The sequence below is a fragment of the Arachis hypogaea genome, chromosome 5 (genome assembly GCF_003086295.3).
Source record: "Arachis hypogaea cultivar Tifrunner chromosome 5, arahy.Tifrunner.gnm2.J5K5, whole genome shotgun sequence".
Lineage (NCBI taxonomy): Eukaryota > Viridiplantae > Streptophyta > Magnoliopsida > Fabales > Fabaceae > Arachis > Arachis hypogaea.
In genome coordinates this window covers 24,498,617-24,518,204 of record NC_092040.1, presented here as the reverse complement: position 1 = coordinate 24,518,204, position 19,588 = coordinate 24,498,617, and the positions used below count along the sequence as shown (strand labels likewise).

General features: G+C 24.8%; 1 protein-coding gene and 1 non-coding gene across 2 annotated transcripts; one reads left to right on the top strand and one right to left on the bottom strand.

The window, feature by feature from the left end:
- Positions 1-12,658: 12,658 nt before the first annotated feature.
- Positions 12,659-15,246, bottom strand: LOC112800977 (uncharacterized). Its single transcript, XM_025843439.3, has 2 exons — positions 14,110-15,246; positions 12,659-13,048 (listed from the first exon to the last, which is right to left on the bottom strand). The coding sequence occupies exons 1-2, from the start codon at positions 14,963-14,965 to the stop codon at positions 12,993-12,995; spliced, it is 912 nt and encodes a 303-aa protein (XP_025699224.1). The 5' UTR covers positions 14,966-15,246; the 3' UTR covers positions 12,659-12,992.
- Positions 15,247-16,543: 1,297 nt separating this feature from the next.
- On the top strand, positions 16,544-16,614 carry TRNAG-GCC (transfer RNA glycine (anticodon GCC)). Its single transcript has one exon. It is a non-coding gene; the product is annotated as a tRNA-Gly (tRNA).
- Positions 16,615-19,588: the final 2,974 nt, after the last annotated feature.

Here is a 19,588-nt window from a genome sequence, read left to right as displayed (position 1 = left end):
TCATACGCAATCTTCTCAACAATTCACTTGAGGTGGTTTTCAATGAGGCAAAGGTTTTAACAGGTTCGCTCAAGGTGGCAGAGTAATGCAGTCTCAATTTTAAGGTAATGGAAGAAAATCTTTATGATCACATCCTCAATGTCAAGTTTGTAATAAGATTAGACACACGATTTCTTGTTGGTACATGTATGATTTAGGATTTAGAAGAGCGAATTTAGAAACCGCTTCAATATCGTGAAGTCCAAGAGAAAACCTTTCATATTATAGTAACTTGAACGAAGTATAATATGCAACACCTTCAACATTCTAAGATCCTAATTGGTATCCAAACTCAGGCGCAACTCATCATATGACGGCTGATGTTGAAAATTTCAAAGAGAAATATGAATATGCTGGCTCAAAGAAAGTTATAATTAGTAATGTGGTTCAGGTTTCCAATTAGCCATATTGGAAAATTTTATTCTTACATCAAATCTTAGTACAAAAATGTTCTTCCTTACTATTCTTGTGCCTCAAATTTTTAAGAATTTATTGAATGCTTATCAATTTGCTAGAGATAATAGAGTCGTATTCAAATTTCATGATGATTGTTGTCTTATCAAATACAAGGTTTTCAAGAAGGTCATACTCTAAGAAATATTTGATAAAAGCATGTACAAGTTTTTTAAGTGCTCGTCCAGATTCTCATAATGTTGTTGCATATGCTTTTCTTGCTTTAGTACCAAGAAATAAAGATTCCATGGTGTGACATGCTCGAATTAGGCATCCTGCTAATAATACTGTTAAGACAGTTCTTAGTTCTTGTAATATTTTCTCAGAATAATTAAGTTTTGTTTGTCCATCTTGTTGCATGGAAAAAGCTCATCAGCTTCTCTTTGATAATTCCACCATTATATACTTAAAGCTTTAGAGTTGATGTACACAGATATTTAGGACCCTACCCCTATGCAGTCAATAAATAATTCTAGATATTATGTACATTTTATTTATGCTTTTTCATGTTTTACTTGGATTTATCTCATTTTTTCTAAATCTCAAGTCAATATTGTTTTCCAAAATATGGTTGAATTGCAACTTAAAAACAAAATTAAATATGTTTAGAGTGACAATACTAAAGAGTGTTTGAGCTTGGCCAAATATTTGCAGAAAATAGGTGTGATTTGGTGGTTCTGATATCCTTATATGCATCAATAGAACTGTTCTACTAAATGGAAGTAAATATATATAGTAGAAATAGGTTTAGCATTGCTTGCTACACCCTTAATACCAAAGAGATTTTTGAGAGATGCCTTTCTCACTCAAGCTAAGCTCATTAACATGCTGCCAAGTCCAACTATTGACAACATTAGCCCCTATGAGAACTACTTTAACATCAAGCTAGATTACGTCTCTCAAGACCTTTGGGTGCTTGTTCTTCATATACAAGACCTTACCATGTTCATAAGATTGATGACAGGTCCGAGCCACACATGTTTTTTAGGTATGTTTCACAACACAAAGGCTAAAAGTACTTCAATGATAAAGGGAAAGGAATTATTATCAAGCATATATTTTTTTATGAAACAAAGTTTCCTTTTAAAACTAGGTATCCTCTTTCCAAGGCCTTATCTCATTCAAACCAACAATCAAGACTATCTCACAATTTTAGCTAGTCAATCTGAACTTGACTTTACACCAACACACCTAAATTAAACCAATCCTCACTTTCAGAACCAACACAATACACCCAACCAAAAGAAAATAGATCAAACACTACAAATGAGCCTGAACCAAACCCACCAAATGAACCAAGTGCACAAATGAACACGAAATATTACAATCTCACCATGATTAACCTAGACACTTTATGATAACTCACTCCATGAATGAAATCTTTAAGCACAAAATATTTTAAGCCTGCCTCACTTACAGTACATGAATCACTAAGAATATCTCATTGGAAGCAGGCAACGGATGATGAGTATGACACATTAATGAGAACTCAGACTTGGCAATTAGTACTACTTCCTAAAGTGAGAACTTCAATTAGTTGTAAATGTGTGTTTTTTGAGTCAAATACAACTCAGATAGCTCCCTTCAAAAGTATAAAGCCCATTTAGTAGCACAAGAATTTAGTCAATGACTTGGTATGTACTTCAAGAAAACATTCAGCCTTGTGGTGAGTCCAACTTCCATTAGACTTATTCTTTCTCTGACAAGGTCATTTGATTGGCAAATAAGGCAGTTGGATGTTAATAACGTGTTTTTGAATGGAGACTTAACTGAAGAGGTTTATATAAAGCAACCATCTGGCTATGAGGTTGACTCAACTAACTTGATTTGTAAACTAACCAAGTCACTTTATGGGTTGAAGCAAACATATCGAGCTTGGTATGTTAAGACTTTGCAGTAGTTCAGGGTCAGCAATACAAAATTAGATACTTTATTATTCACTCAGATGAACAATGGTACTATCACATATCTCCTTGTGTATGTCGATATCATTGTGACAGGAAATTTAGAATCATAGATTGAAGGTATAATCAACTAACTTAGCTCCTTTTTTGCTTTAAAGGACATGGCCAATCTTAACTATTTCCTTAGGTTGGAAGTCACTCATATAGAAGATGGGGGCTTATTTTTGTGTCAATCAAAGTATGTTGGAGAGTTATCATATTGCATCAATTGATTTTGTTAATTTATGCAATCACCTTTTGAAGCTCACTACTGAAAAGCAGCTAAAAGAGTTCTTTGTTACATAAGTAGCACTGCAGACTTTGTAGATATAACTCTCTAAAGATCTTAGCCTCAAATTCTCAGTGACTCTGATTGAGGTTCTGATCAAGATGATCGCAAATTCACAAATGGATTGTGTGTCATTCTAGGTCTGAATCTAATTTCTTGGTCTTCAAGAAATCAACATTTTATCACAATGTCCAGCATCAAGATAGAGTACAGGAAAGTTGCTGATGCTGTCACTGAGGCCATGTCCATTAAGAACTTATTAAGTGCAGTTCAAATGCCACTTCAATCCCTACCATTATACATCGTGATAACCTTAGTGCATTTATGTTAATTGCCAATCCTGTTCTGCATTCCAAATCGAAGCATATGGAGCTTGATGTTTATTTTGCAAGGGATCTAGTGATAAAAGGAAAAGTCAGGATCATCCATATCCAACACTGCAACAAGTTGTAGATATATTTAGAGGTGTTCGCGGTGCGGTTTGGATCGATTTTGAGTCAAAAACTCATCCGATCCGAACACTGATTTTACTTGTGGTGCGGTTTGGATTGGATGTTTTTTAAAAAAAAAAATTTGATCCGATCCAATCCAATTTCAAGCGGTTTGGATTGGATTGGATTTGCGGTTTTATAAATTAAAAAAATTAAATATATATAACAAGTCCTAACATCAAATTTTAAATAATCAACAATGACATAACAAGTCTCAACAATATATTAAAAAGCCAACGATAACATAACAATAGAAATAAAATTATAGGTTAGTTAAAATAAATAAATAAATAATATTTTGAACATAAAATATTTATTAAATAATAATAATACATAAATAATATAAAAATGTATAAAAAATCGAATATGTTTTAAGTATAATTGTAAATATAATAATAATATTATAACACATTATGCGGTTTAGATTGGATTGGATTGATTATGAAAATAGATCTGAAATCCGATCCGATCCAGCGGTTTGCAAAAAATAGAATCCAATCAAATCCGAATTAATACGATTTTAATTGGTTTTAAATTTAAATTAGATTGGATGAACGATTTAATTTGGATCGGTTTGGATTTAAACACCCTAAATATATTTCCCAAACCAATCTCTTTTATATTGTTTGAGGATTTTCGTAGCAAACTCAAGCTTGGACGAAAGCCAATCCTTCATTTGAGAGAAGATGAAAGAAATAAGAGAGAGAAAGTCATTGAGTATGTTGGTAGTTAGTTAAGCATCATAATTAATTAGTGGTCAGTGAGTTAGTTACAAAGCTTACTCAATAGTAGCTCATACATCTCATGTAGTGTACGTCTGTGTATATATATAACTCTCTAAGCTCAGTCTCATTTAGTTAATGACAAGTTTAATCACCCGTGTCATGCACGTGATAAAACTAAAATTATAATTTTAAATTATTTTGTTAAAATTAATTTAAATTATAATAATTTGATTAATAAAAATATACATATTATGTATTATTTGTTTTTTTTAAGCTAGTATTAAATATATTAACTCTAAAATAGTTATTAATTAGTTTTAGTAATCTACTTTCTTTAATAAATCAAACATATATACTCAATGTGACCATAAATAACTTAATAATATTTAGACCCACCAACAAAGTTTTATATGTTGTTTTACTGTCAAGTAAGAACATATCAAAATTAGCTCAAAATAAATAAGAAATTATTAGAGAATTCTAATGTATAAAATTCTCTAATAAACAATAAATAATCTAAATCTACTAAAAAACAACTCAACACTTTTCTTTGATGCCTGCAAAACATATACGTGAAATAATATTATATCAATCTTAGTATACATTTTTACAATTATCGACCGTATTTACTATACATGACTCATTCTTAAAAGTTATTCTATACACGTGTGCAGTCAGAAGATAAATTACTGGACTTTATTTTACTTTTCTAAATTATTATAATTATGCATTATTCATTAAATGCTAATTGTAATATTGTAATATAATTATAATAAATATATTTTTCTAAAATAAATTTAGAAGAGAGAATAGTACTTTCATTTTGGAGAAAAAATGAATTCATGAGAAATTGACACTTCACTTTTATTAGTTGATAATGTATCAAATATTGATTTTATATAATTATAATAAAAATATTTCTCTAAATTAGTATAATCATGCATTATTCGTTATATGTTAATTGTAATATAATTATAATAAATATATTTTTCTAAAATAAATTTAGAAAAGAAAATAGTGATTTTATTTTAGAGAAAAAATGAATTCATAAGGAATTAACACCTCACTTTTATTAGTTGAAGAAAAAATACAGTTTTAGTATATTTTGTCATTATTATACATTTTTCTCTAATCATATATCCACTGTTTTCTTTTTGTTTTAGCATTTTGAACTTAAGTTAAACTTCGATTATATGATAGAATTAATATGAGTATATTTTATTATTAAATAAACAAAGTTAATATAAAATAAAATTATACATAAAAAAAGCAAAGAAAATAAAATTAAAATAGCAAAAGTGATAAAAAGATTATTTTTATAATTTTATTTTGTCATTTTTATGTATAGAAGATTAGAAAATATTAAATTTTTAACTAAATTAATTTATATTTGTTGTATTTAATTTAAATAAGTAATAAATTATCTTATTTTAATTTATTCCTTAAATTTATATATAATAAAAATTAAATCAAATAATTAATATACATAATTTTAAATTGTGTGATACTTAAATATCTATTCAAATCAATTAGTTGATATAATTAATTTATCATAATGAATTGACTTTAATGAGTTAAACAAAATAAAGCAGAAGCATGCTACGTTGATTCTATCATTAAAGATAAAAATTCGATTTTTATATAATAGAATAGATAAAATAGATAATATAATAAACGGCGATGAGAAAGAGAAAGATAAAAATTTTAAATCCTAAGTTGTTTCATTTGGATATTGTAATGTGGGTATCACATTATTTTACTTATTCTACCCTATGGACCCTTTTGTAACTTTATTTCAGTATTAATGAAATTTCACTACCTTTAAGTACTAAATTAGAATTCAAAATGAAACTGAAAAAAAAATAAAGAGTATAAAATTATTGATTGAAAAATACTCTAAATAATAAAAAGCCAAATTAACTTTAATATTAAACTCATTAATACGATTTTAATTTTATATAATAGTTAGAAAATAGATTAATAAAAGCAAATGGAAGAATGACTTTAATTAGTATTTGATAAAATATTCAATTAGAATAACTAAATAAATAAAATTATGATATTATTAAAAATAATACATTTTTATGGTAAAAAATTATATTTAAATAAAATATTTATAAAATATAAAATTTAGAGTAACATAGTTTCATGAACATTAATCAATTATGAAATAACATCAAATTATAATATAATTTATTTATGAAAAAATAATCAATAATTAATATTAATAAATATAAAAATCATTCAAACACTTTGATTAAAAGTATGAGTGGTTAATTATTATTCATTATTAATAATATTTTGTTCATAACAAAAAATGAAAATATAATTATTCAGATTTAGATTTTAAAAAAATAAACGTATAAGTAACAAATGATATATTTTATCATGTATATTATAAATTTATGAATTAAACTAGTTGATATAATGAATTATAATTAATTAATTGGTATAAATTATAATAAATTATATGATATTTAAAAAGAAAATAAAATGAATAAAAAAATAAAAAGAAATAGAAGAATAGAAGACTATAATAAAATAAATTGAATGAATTTTTTTCTTTTTACAAATTTTATATTACATCCGCTTCAATAATAATAAATAAAAATACATTAACTTAATATCTAAGAAAAATGATGAGATAAAATCATAACACAATTCTAAAATAAAAGCTTAAATTAAACCATAATATCATTGTACAACACAAATTAAAAGTAATTTCACACTACAATATACCACACAAATAGGTAAATGACTTAAACTTAATTACGAATTTTTTATTTATTTATGCAAATATGATAACACCATGGTCTATAAATGCTTAATGGATAACATATCATATATTGCTCTGAATGATGAGCACGGAAGTTGAAGAGTGTGTGCTGATTTGTATCCATGATGGTTACCTTCTTGTGACGACACCTCATAGGAAGAAAAAGAATTGTTGTAAAAGCTACCCAATGAAAGAGTAATTGGTAAATGAATGATGTTTTCTTCTAACATATATGATTTTTTATAGTGGTAAAATAAAAATAAAATGAATGAAATTTTGTATTTTTATATTAGAAATAGAATTTGATATTTATCCTAATAAAATTAAATAACTAATTAGTTATATTTAAATAAATAAAATAAGTTAAACAAAAATATTTTTAAGAATTAATCAAATCAATTAGTCAATACAAATAATTAGTATAATTAATTTTATTTGATTTATTGAATTCAAAAAATAAATTAAAAAATAATTGATTGAATTAATTAGTTGATATAATTAATTTATTATAATTGATTGGATTTAATGAATTAGAAAAAATAAATAGGAAAATATAGGAGACAATGTTTTTTTAACTAAATTAATATGTATTTATTGTATTTAATCATTATAAGTAATAAATCATCTATGTTATTATGTACTTTATAAATTAATGAATTAAAATAATTGATATAATAAATTACAATTATTTGATTGATATAAATTATAATAAATCGTGTGATATTTAAATACATAATCAAATCAATTAGTTGATATAATTAATTTGCTATAATAAATTGTATTCAATGAGTTATAAAAAATAAATTAAGAAACACGCTAAGAAGTATGTCACGCTCATCATGAAGTGCAGAAATTCAATTTTTATATAATAAAAATATACATTCTTATATATGTTATAAAAATATGATTTGATTCCATGAACTTGCTTATTTTTTTTTTCTTGCCACCTATATTCAGCATGGAATTTTAATTTTTCTAAAATAAATTTAGAAGAGAGAATAGTACTTTCATTTTGGAGACAAAATAAATTCATAAAGAATTGACACCTCGCTTTCATTAGTTGATAATGCATTAAATATTAATTTTATATAATTATAATAAATATATTTTCCTAAATTAGTATAATCATACATTATTCATTAAATGTTAATTGTAATATAAATATAATAAAGATATTTTTGTAAAATAAATTTAGAAGAGAGAATAGCGCTTTCATTTTAGAAGAAAAATGAATTTATGAAAAATTGACACCTCACTTCAATTAGTTAGAGAAAAATACAATTTTAGTATATTAAGTAGAAGTATATTATTATTATTATTATTATTATTATTATTATTATTATTATTATTATTATTATTATTATTATTATTATTATTATTATTATTATTATTATTATTATTATTATTATTATATTTTCGATTGATAATTGATAAGTAGTTTAATAATATATTAAATATGAATTTTATATAATTATGCATTATTCATTAAATGCATTCATTTTGGAGGGAAAATGAATTCATGAGAAATTCACACCTCACTCATTAGTTGAAAAAAAATTCAATTTTAATATATTAAGTAGATTATATAAATAGAAATACTTGCTAAATATATATAAAAGAGGAGATATATAATTATATATAATATAATTGCTATATATGTAACAGATATAAATTGTTAAAATTATAGAGACTTACTATAATTATATTAAATTTAATTATGAATGTAAATAAATAAAAGTGATAATAATTAATATTATTTTTTTTACATTTAATATTTACCGTACATATAAAAAATATTGAAAAAAAAAGTAGATACTGACTTTATTTTATTTTATTTTACGTCATGGATTTCTTTACTAAAATTAACGGAGAAAAAAAAATCTTTATGATTATATATCAATCTCAATCACAATAAATAAGATGAATCGGTTGAGCAATTAATAAATTTATCAAAAAATCCATCCTTTATTTTCATTAAATATTTATATTAATTCAATTAGATGAGTGTTTTAATAAAAGAAAAGATTATTATTATTATTATTATTATTGAATAATAATGATAATTATCGTTATTAATATTAAATTGGTTATATATATATATATATATATATATATATATATATATATATATATATATATATTGTTGCTTCTACAATCGTGCAATAATATTTTCTTTTATTTGTTAATTAATTAAAGTTAGTTATTTATATTAAATATATTTAATGATTACTAAAAATTAATCATATAATTATCATTATTATTAATAACCAATTATTAATAATCAATTTATATTTCTCTAAAATATAATTTTCTATCTTATTATTATTATTATTATTATTATTATTATTATTATTATTATTATTATTATTATTATTATATAAGTCACCATTAAAATAATAACTTGTCACTAATAAAATTTCAGGATAATGAATAAAAAATAGAATTATATTAATATAATTAAAATCAATATAATTAAAATAGTTAAAAATATTTTTGATTGATAATTAGGTTAATAATGCATTAATTATTGATTTTATATAATTATAATAGAGATATTTTTCTAAATTAATATAATTATGAATTATTCATTAAATGCTAAGTATAATATTGTTACATAATTATAAAGATAATTTTCTGAAATAAATTTAAAAGAGATTAGTATAATTATAATAAAGAGATTATCTTAAATTAGTATAATTACGTATCATTCATTACATACTAATTATAATATAATTATATCAATTAAAGATAATTTTTAAAAATAAATTTAAAAGAGAGAAATAGTGCAATCATTTTGGAAGAAAAATGGGTTCACAAGAAAGTGACACCTCACTTTCATTAGTTGGAGAAAAACACAATTTTAGTATATTAAATAGAAGTAGATTGGTATAAATTATGATAAATTACATAACATTTGAAAAGAAAATAAAATGAATAAGAAGAAAATAAAAATAAATAGAATAGATAGAAGATTACAATAAAATAAATTAAATGTGAGAGTTTTTTGGTACATTTCATATCACATTCGTTTCAATAATAATAATAATAAATAAAAATACGTCAACTTGATATCTAAGAAAAAAATGATGAGATAAAATCATAATACAGTTCTAAAGTAAAAGCTTAAATTAGAACATAATATCATTACATAACACATATTAAAAGTAATTTCACACTACAATATATCACAAACAGGTAAATGACTTAAATTTAAATACAAAACAATTTTTATTTATACATACATGATAACACCATGGTCTATAAATACTTCATAGATAACATATCTTATAGAGCTCCGAATGATAAGCACGAAAGTTGGAGAGTGTGGTAGTTTGTATCCACGATAGTTGTCTTCTTGCAACGATGCCTCATAGGAAGAAAAAGAATTGTTGTAAAAGCTATCAAATGAAAGAATAATTGATAAACGAATGATATATTTTCTTCTAACATACATGGTCTTTTATAGTGGTAGAATAAAAATGGAAGGAATCAAATTTTATATTTTTATATTAGGAATAGAATTTGATAGTTATCCTAATAAAATTATTATTATTATCAATATAAATGGGTTAACAACTTGCCACTAATAAAATCATTGGATAATGAATAAGAATTAAAAGGATATGAATATAATTAAAATGAATATAATTAAAATATTTAAAAATATTTTTGATTGATAATTAGTTTAATGATGCATTAAATATTGATTTTATATAATTATAATAAAGATATTTTCTTAAATTAGTATAATTATGTATTATTCATTAAAATAATAAAAAATATTTCTAATTAATAATTGATAAGTAGTTTAATAATAAATTAAATATTGATTTTATATAATTAAAATAAAGATATTTTCCTAAATTAGTATAATTATGCATTATTCATTAAATGCATTCATTTTGGAGGGAAAATGGGTTCACGAGAAAGTGACACCTCACTCTCATTAGTCGGGAAAAAAACCCAGTTTCAGTGAAGACAACTCGATGAGGTATTTCATGGATGTGATGTATTGTAAATGATTGTGGCAAAAGACAATCGAACTGGAACATTAGACGATAAGAATAACTTAGAGTAACAACAAATAAAAAATTATTAAAAGAATAATATAATAGAATGAGTATATGAAAAATATTATAAAAAATTATAAATTGTACCTTAAAAGGATCAACTTCAATAAAAAACGAAGAATACATTCTTATTCTATGAAGTAGTAAAAAAGAAAAAACACTAAATATAAAATTATGAATTGACTCTCAAATTTAGATTCATGTACCACAGGAAAACACTATATATAGACTTTAGTAAAACAAAAATAAATATGTAAATTACCTATTATTAAGGTAATTTTTTAATAATGCATTAAATATTGATTTGATACAATTATAATGAATATATGTTCCTAAATTAGTATAATTGTATATTAATTTCATCATATCACGGGTAACAAAGATTTTTTATTATTAGTATTACTATTACTGATATTATTATTATCATTAAAATGAATAAAAGTATTTTTAATTGATAATTGATAAGTAGTTTAATAGTGCATTAAATTTTGATTTGATACAATTATAATGAAGATATGTTTCTAAATTAGTATAATTATATATTATTCATTAAATATTAATTACAATATAATTATATTAAAGATATTTTTTATAAAATAATTTAGAAAAATTATTTGATATACGTGAATCGAGTAACAAAGATTTTTTATTATTATTATTACTATTATTGATATTATTATTATCATTAAAATTATTAAAAGTATTTTTAATTGATAATTGATAAATAGTTTAATAGTGCATTAAATATTGATTTGATATAATTATAATGAAGATATGTTGCTAAATTAGTATAATTATATATTATTCATTTAGTTTTAATTATAATATAATTACAATAAAATAATTTAGAATAGAAAAATTTTTTTATTCGTTTTGGAGGGAAAACGGAGGCATGAGAGATCGACACGTCACCTTTAGTAACCGAGGGAAAACTCAGTTTTAGTATATTAAGTAGATGAGTACATTCTTTTCTCTCTTAAACTCTATGTTCTCTAAATCTCTCTTTAAACTTTCATATTTTGTTTGATATTTTTACACCTAGATTTTCTAACTTCTTTTTATAATTTTTTTTAAACAAAAGAGATTGCGTTTTGCCCACTGGCACATGTTCACAAACAATGAATATTAATGAACATCAGAGTAAAAAGATTGTACACTCTAATTAAAAAGAAGGGTAAAGTTACGATGCCTATTCCCTACTATTGCAGAGAGAATAAATCTGTAAAGCATGCTGGACCTTCAAAGGTTAGTACGTGGTGATAAGGTGGGAAAGAAAGAGGCCAAGAGTGCAAGGGTTCTTTATAAATTGGAAAATTATAGCTAAACAATAAAAATATTAAATAATATAAATAATAAATATATTAGATGTTTAATTTATTAAGTGTGTAAATAGTTATCTTAATATTAAGATTTAAGTAAATAATTTAGAGTATGATGTATTTTTATTTTATTAGATTAATTTTAAACCTCACTATTTACATTATTCACAAAAATTATTATCTACCTAACAAAATCCTTATAAATTATAGTGGACAGACGCTAAAAGGCTTGGAACCTCATTCCATATCCTTTCTTTAAACTTTATTTTTTGGGCGTATCTAATATGCCTTAGTTAATATGCTAGCATTCTAGAGGTTTACACTTTACACTTAAAAAAAATGTCTGTCATGATGCTTATGGAGGCCCACGAAGCTTTCACCATTGAAAGAAGGTATGATGTATAAAAAAATAGAAGAATTAAGAGTGTTAAAATAGCGAAAATTAAGAGTGGGTAAAATAGGTTTTAGGAAAAAGTAGAAAAGTTTTTGTGTTAAAAAATTATTTCTCTTACTAATAAATAATACTATAATAGTAATAATAATAATAATGTGGCCAAAATGGATATAATTTTCCTTCGGTGCGCATCATTTTTTTGTTTTTTTGGTAATTTTAGTTTTAGCATTCATTGAATGTAAAACAGAGATGAGCTCACAGGAGAATCAAATTACAATTTGCATGTGCACATTTCTGCCACCCGTGAAAACCGGAAACAATTACCCTAATTCATTTTAACCATGGAAGTCACACACAACAATATTCCACCTCCAATATATATATATATATATATATATATATATATATATATATATATATATATATATATAGCCCACCAAGAAGAGTTTTTGATTGCTTTAGTGGTTTTTTATCTTGCTTTTTGATCCATAAGCTACAAGAAGAACCAAACCACTGACCATGCCATAGGATAAATCAACCAAGCAATCCCTGAAAATCATAAGACAATTTTTTGTTCTTAGCTTTAATTGTTCACTTTTACTCTACCCATTAATAGTGTTAAATTGATAAAGTTAGTACATATAAGAGTATCTAGACAAAATTTGGTGTATTTGTACTAAGACTAAATTTAGTAAATTTTTTAGAGATATTTGTGCTTTTAGAAGCATAAGTATATTTGGTAAATAAAAAAAAATTATATGTTTATGTCTTTAATTGTTAAAATAAAAAACTTTAATATAACTTCAGACATCAATAAATATCTAAATTTACTCTTATATTTATATATAATATTTTTTAAATTAAAAATTATTTATCAAATATAATTATGAGTAAAGTATCGTTTTTATCTTCAACGTTTGGAGTAAATTCTATTTATGTCCCTAACATTTAAATCGTCCTATTTGTATTCCTAACGTTTATAAAAGTGATTCAATGTTATCCTGTCGTAAATTACACATCATGAACTTTAGTTTGAGTTTTAAAAATCTCTTCTTGAAATTATAATACAAATGTCTAGGACAAAATCGATGATTCATTCCAAAAAATAGCTCATCAAAAGTTGAAAACAATTCCTATAACATTTATATAATTCACTTTTTTAAGGACATAATTGAACCTAAATACAAATAACGGGTACAATATTCAAATCAAACACATCAAAATGAGACTTAATTGAGAATGAATATATCCAAGTGAGAATAATTGAAAAATACAATTTGATTTGTTAATATAATTGATGGCGGGATAGCATTGAATCACTTTTATAAACGTTAACCATATAAATACAACAATTTAAATGTTAGAGACACAAGTAAGACTCACCCCAAACATTGAGAACAAAAACGATATTCTATAATTATTATTATTTGTGTATATTAAAAGTTATTTTTAATTTAATTTATGAACATAGATAGTACAACTTTAAAAAGTTATTTTTTAAAAACTAATTTCAAAAAATTATTTTTGAAAAGGAAGAATTTTATAAAACTAAGTCTAAATTTGTGAAAGTGACGTGTATAAAGAAAAAGAGGAGTGAATTTTTGGCTTACCGTTTCTAAAAGCGTTATTGTAAGATGATGTGAAGTAACAATCTGTTGTAGTGTTGATGCCATTAGGGCAATTGCATATAAATGAATTATAAGCTCCATTGTATCCACACACCCCATAACTCTTTTCACAAGCAGCACAAGAGTTAGGATAATCATCCGTCACACTAAACTTGTACTTTAATGCTATCCCATAGTTCCACTTCTCAGGATCAGATTCTCCCTCGTCGAAGTTGTAGAATCCGGTATATGACGGACACTGAAGCTTCTGAAGATCCATCTCGAATGACGGACCAAGATTCACCGGTTCATAAACACAACATGTGGAAATTGGAAGGTTAATAGTGCTAATAGGTTTGCATGAATACAAAAGACTACAAATTGGTGTACTTTGATCACACAAAAGCTTGGAATTTGAATTTGAATTTTTGTTGTTACCATCATCAATGTCATCATAACTTTGTGTTGTGCATATTGATGATGAATTGATTGAACAATCAACTAGGGCAAAGATGGTGCTATCATGGAAAGTGAATGGTGCATTCCAATCTAGGCCAAAACCTTTGCTAGGGAGAGTGCAAGAACATGTTGACATAGTAGGGTCAGAAATGTAAATTACTTGGTTTGAATAGTCAATTGAAGTAACAAGGTACGAGCCTGTGTGAGTTGTGAAGGTAAGTTTTTGTTGGGAGCAAGAAATGTGTGGTTGGAAGAGTGGGTTACCGCAACCAGGGCCACTACCAAATGGGTACTTTAGGTATTCTTTGCCACAGTTTCTTTGGCACACTTGAGCACAGGTCAAAGGTGGAATAAGGAGAAGGAAAATTGAGAGAAGAGGAACAAAATGAGGGAGCTCCATTGTTTTGTTAAGAGGAAGAATAATGAGATATAGAAAGAAGAGTGGCTCTGCTTTGTAACATTGGTGATGGTATTTATTGAATGAATTGTTGAAATGAAAAACCTCTAGCTTGAAAGAAAGTAGACTAATGTGTTTTTTTTTCTTTTTGGAGGAGTGAATATAAAACGGAAGCAGCAAGGAACTTGCGTTTTTGTTCTATAAGGATTTCTTTCTTTAATATCTAAAGGTGTTATATATGCTCTGTATATGTATTTAATTGTTATATATCAATAATGTAATTGTATTAATTAACTTTTAAGATAGTAAGTGACTAAATCGTATATTTTTGTTATTGAATATTTATGTGTAAATTTTAAACATTGATAGTGGATTCATTAAATGCGTACCACAAATGTTTATATATCCATGTTCTTTATAAGTCATACATTATATATATTAGAAAAAAAAGCTAGCTATATATTAAAATTAACTATCAAAATTAATTATTATATATTTGTGTTTAAAATATATATAACTTAATTTATTTTTAATGTATATTCTATACTAATAAATAATTTTAGTGACCAATTTTAATGTATATTTACCATGGTTGATAACAAAATTATAATTTTCTATACTAGCTAGGCCAACCTTCATTTATTGAATGTCAAGATTTATGGTTTGAAATGAACAAACCGAATAAGGTGGTGGAGTTCATTAATAGTTTAAGATATCATACAAAGAGAAATCACATGGTTAAATGATTGATCAGCTTCTTAGTTGGAATCATACGCTTAGAGTCCAAAATCATTGACCTCCGTTATATTATGCTGAACATTTACTTATTAGAATCTAAAACCTTTGAGAAATTCCCTTCTGATTCCTCATATTTCGTGAAAAATTGAGCTTTTGATATATATAATTATTATTATTTTTTATTTATTTTTGTTTTTTTAAGAAAACAAGAAAGAAAGATCTAAAAAGAAAAAGCAACAAATTAGAAAACCAACCGTGGTTCCTGAAACAAGGGTTGCCGAACATTTCTATGCTTTTGAAAATAAAATTTTAATTAGTGCCCGTGCCCCTGATTATAACAAGCACAGAGAAAATAAAAAGCACTAAAGATATGAGTAGAATAATGTAGTAATCATTACATTTATACTTCTAATCTACTTTTTTATTTCTTCATATTATTAGTGTTCAATTATTGTCATCATATCCTAATTAAATCAATTTCATAGTGACCTTAACCATTTGGATAAAGTTGGTGGAATCCGAATAAGAATGTTTTTAAAACAGAATATATTCATATACAATTATCATACTTTCTACCTTTAATTGTTAATGCTCGTCAAGAAAAGAAGCATTTTTTTGTTTATTTCACGTTTATAATAATATAAAACTCATCACTTCTACGAAGTACATGCTAACTTCATAACACTACTGATCGAATTTCATGGTATAATTTCTCTACTATTGTTGGTCATGTGTATGTTGTTCAGTTCTAACACTAATTCTTGCTTAAGAGTTAAGACGGCCTCTCTATGTAGTGTTATATAAATAGTTTAAAAAGCACTTGGAGTTTAGCAGAATTAAAAAGCACCAGTGGTCTAGTGGTAGAATAGTACCCTGCCACGGTACAGACCCGGGTTCGATTCCCGGCTGGTGCAAGTTTATTTTTTAAATTCCATAAGTAATCTTTAATGCGTATGTAAAATAAGTAATCTAACCTCATGAAATTTCCATTTCAATCCTATATTACTATATTACCCACACCAGAAGAATGCTTCTTATTATTAAGACATGCAAATATGTAAACTTCATATCAACGTGCACTTTTTTTTTCTTCAATTGGTGAAACTTAATTGAAATATCAACCAAAATAAAAAAGCCTAAATATATGTCATTCTCTCATTAATTAGCCAAATTACATGCATTACTTTCATACTTTATATATCATGAAACGATATTGTTGCATTTCATTTCATTTTCAGTTGAGAATCCATAATATAAGAAATTTTATATCATTGTCGATTCTTTCAAATCTACTATGATGATCTCCGTGTGTTTAGTTTGAAGATTTATTTGGGTGACTTTTTAATAAATTTTTTTTGGTTATCTTTTTTTAAAAAATTAAAAATAATTTTATATTTAGATATAAAAATATCTTTTATTTTAAATTGTGCTCATACTTTAAATTAATCACTAAAATTTTAATTTATTCAATTTAATTCCTAAAATTGATAATCGTAACTTATTTTTAAAATTTGTTTGAATCACTTTTATGTAAACTATGGCATTAATTTTGTATTTTTTTTCGGGTAGAAAAAACATAGTCAGTTTTTATATATTTGTATATAGTGTTTTCAAAAAAGAATTAAAGGTAATATATTTTTGTAACCAATTTGCAATTATTGAAAATAAAAATTATTAATTTTTTCTTAAATATATAGTGCAATTTAACAAAATAAAAGTTATTGCTAAAATATATTTTTAAAATATCTGAAACAAACATAATCTAAAATAATGTTTCAAACAATTTTTTATCAGGTGTACAAACTCACTCTTTTAATTTTACCTTCTAGTATATATAAGATCTTTTAGTTTTGCATCTAAACATAAATTAAAAAAAAAATAATAAGTCACCGTCTAAAATAAATTTATATGAATAAAAAAAGTCTAATTCAGCATAAATTGAAACTTCATTCAAGTTGCACTTTATTTAACCACACCAAAATATTTTTAGAAAAATACTACTTGTACAATAAAATTTAATTTTTAGTCAGTCTTTAATATTATTTAATTAAAATATATTTCTATTTTTTACATACATATTAGTAATTAAAATTAATTTAAATTTTAAACCTTAAAATTTCTTTAACTTCCTACCCACTTTAGAGTTAATTATTGTTTCCTTTTTTACGTTCCTATTATCACCAATAACTAGAGATCCAAAACTAACATTCATCATGCTATTTTTAGCCAATCTAATTAGCCTAAAACTCGTAGTCCACTTTTTGGAGCTCTTCTCCTCCTCAAGCTTCTCCAGCATAAGAGGAAGCGGCCTTGTGAGGTTGACGCGGTGAAAGTCTCTTCAAGTCAATTCAAAGATAAATGTGCTCCATTTTAAAACATATCTAAAATCATAAATCTAAAATTTAAATTTAAATATTAAAAAATAACTGTAACACATCTAAAATTATGAAGTTATACAGAAAATATTTTTGAAACACATCTAAAATTTAAATTTAAACATTAAAAAACAATTGTAATACATCTAAAATTATGAAGTGATACACAAAATGTTTTTAAAACACATTCAAAATCATAAATAAAAATTTAAACCCTTGCAATGGCCGTAATTACAGATATAACAGTGTTGATAATTTGAGAATTGTGATTCTTTAAGTTGTTCTACTACCTAAACCATTCTCCAATGCAAATTAGGATGTTGTACATGGCATGAAAAATCAATATGATTGAATAACTAAACAGATACATGCGGTTAAGTATGAATCGCTTTCTCTTAAACACATCCAAAATACCTGAGGTCCACTTTCAGCACAAACGTATTAGCGACGCTGATGAGGATGAACACGATGAGGAGTAGGACGAAGCGAGGCTGCGGACTGAGCGGCGAGGAGGAAGGCGATGCCAAACACCAGCGAGGCGGATGAGGTGTTGTTGAGGAACGGCGAAGCGGACGAACGGCGTTGGGGATGACACGGCAGCGCCGAGGAAAATGGCGGCAACGCAGAGGACAGCGGCGTGGATGAATAATCACACGGACGGTGTACATAGCTCTATGAGAATGACGGGTGGATTGGAAGCTTTATGATCTCTTTTTTAAGAGTTTTTTACAGTGTGGGTTAATTAAAATCTTTAATTTTACTAAATTTTTATTTTTCGAAGTGTATTTAAATGATAATCTGGTAATAATTAAAAATAATAAAATTAAAATAGAAATTTTAAATTTTAAATTTTAGTTTTATTTAGTTTATATTTTAGATGTGTATTTAATTTTTAAAAAATATTAAATCTATTTAAATGTGTGTTTTAATTTTCTTAAATTAGTGTAATAAAAAACTAAATATTTTATAATTTTTAAAAGATACTTAATTGAATTGATATTTTTATTGTAGATAAATATCCAACACTACAACTCTAATAATCAAAATATCACAAATGAGTCCAAGGCTTAAAATTGAAGAACAGCATGTATGTCTATTATATCATCATCTTCTAATGCTTTGTCTAGATCGAATTTCTCTTGAATTATCATATTGACTTTAATTTACTAAAAAACTTATATCATGAATCTACATGCTTCAGGAATTAGAAGATTCGATAAATTATCTCTAAATCATGGCTCTTTGTTTATATCAAAGCCCCTATCTATAATATTTACATCATCTTTTATTTATTTTACATCTAAAATTCTATCGTCTTTTTTTGAAGTTTTGTTGAAATCAACCTGCATGACAAAATTAGTTTTCAAGGAGGTGACTTCCACTAAATTGTTATGCATCTTAGTCTCTACTCCATCTAGAGTATTTTTAATTATTTCGATATTTTTCCAACTCTTGAGCTAACTTTGAAAATTATAACATGCGTAAAATAATGTTTAAAATTGTTGCTATTTTG

Excerpts from the sequence above, each read along its gene's own strand:
- LOC112800977 (XM_025843439.3), bottom strand. The coding sequence starts at position 14,965 with ATGGAGCTCCCTCATTTTGTTCCTCTTCTCTCAATTTTCCTTCTCCTT. Across the intron at positions 13,049-14,109 it reads CAATAACGCTTTTAGAAACG|GGATTGCTTGGTTGATTTAT; the intron begins GTAAGCCAAAAA and ends TATGATTTTCAG.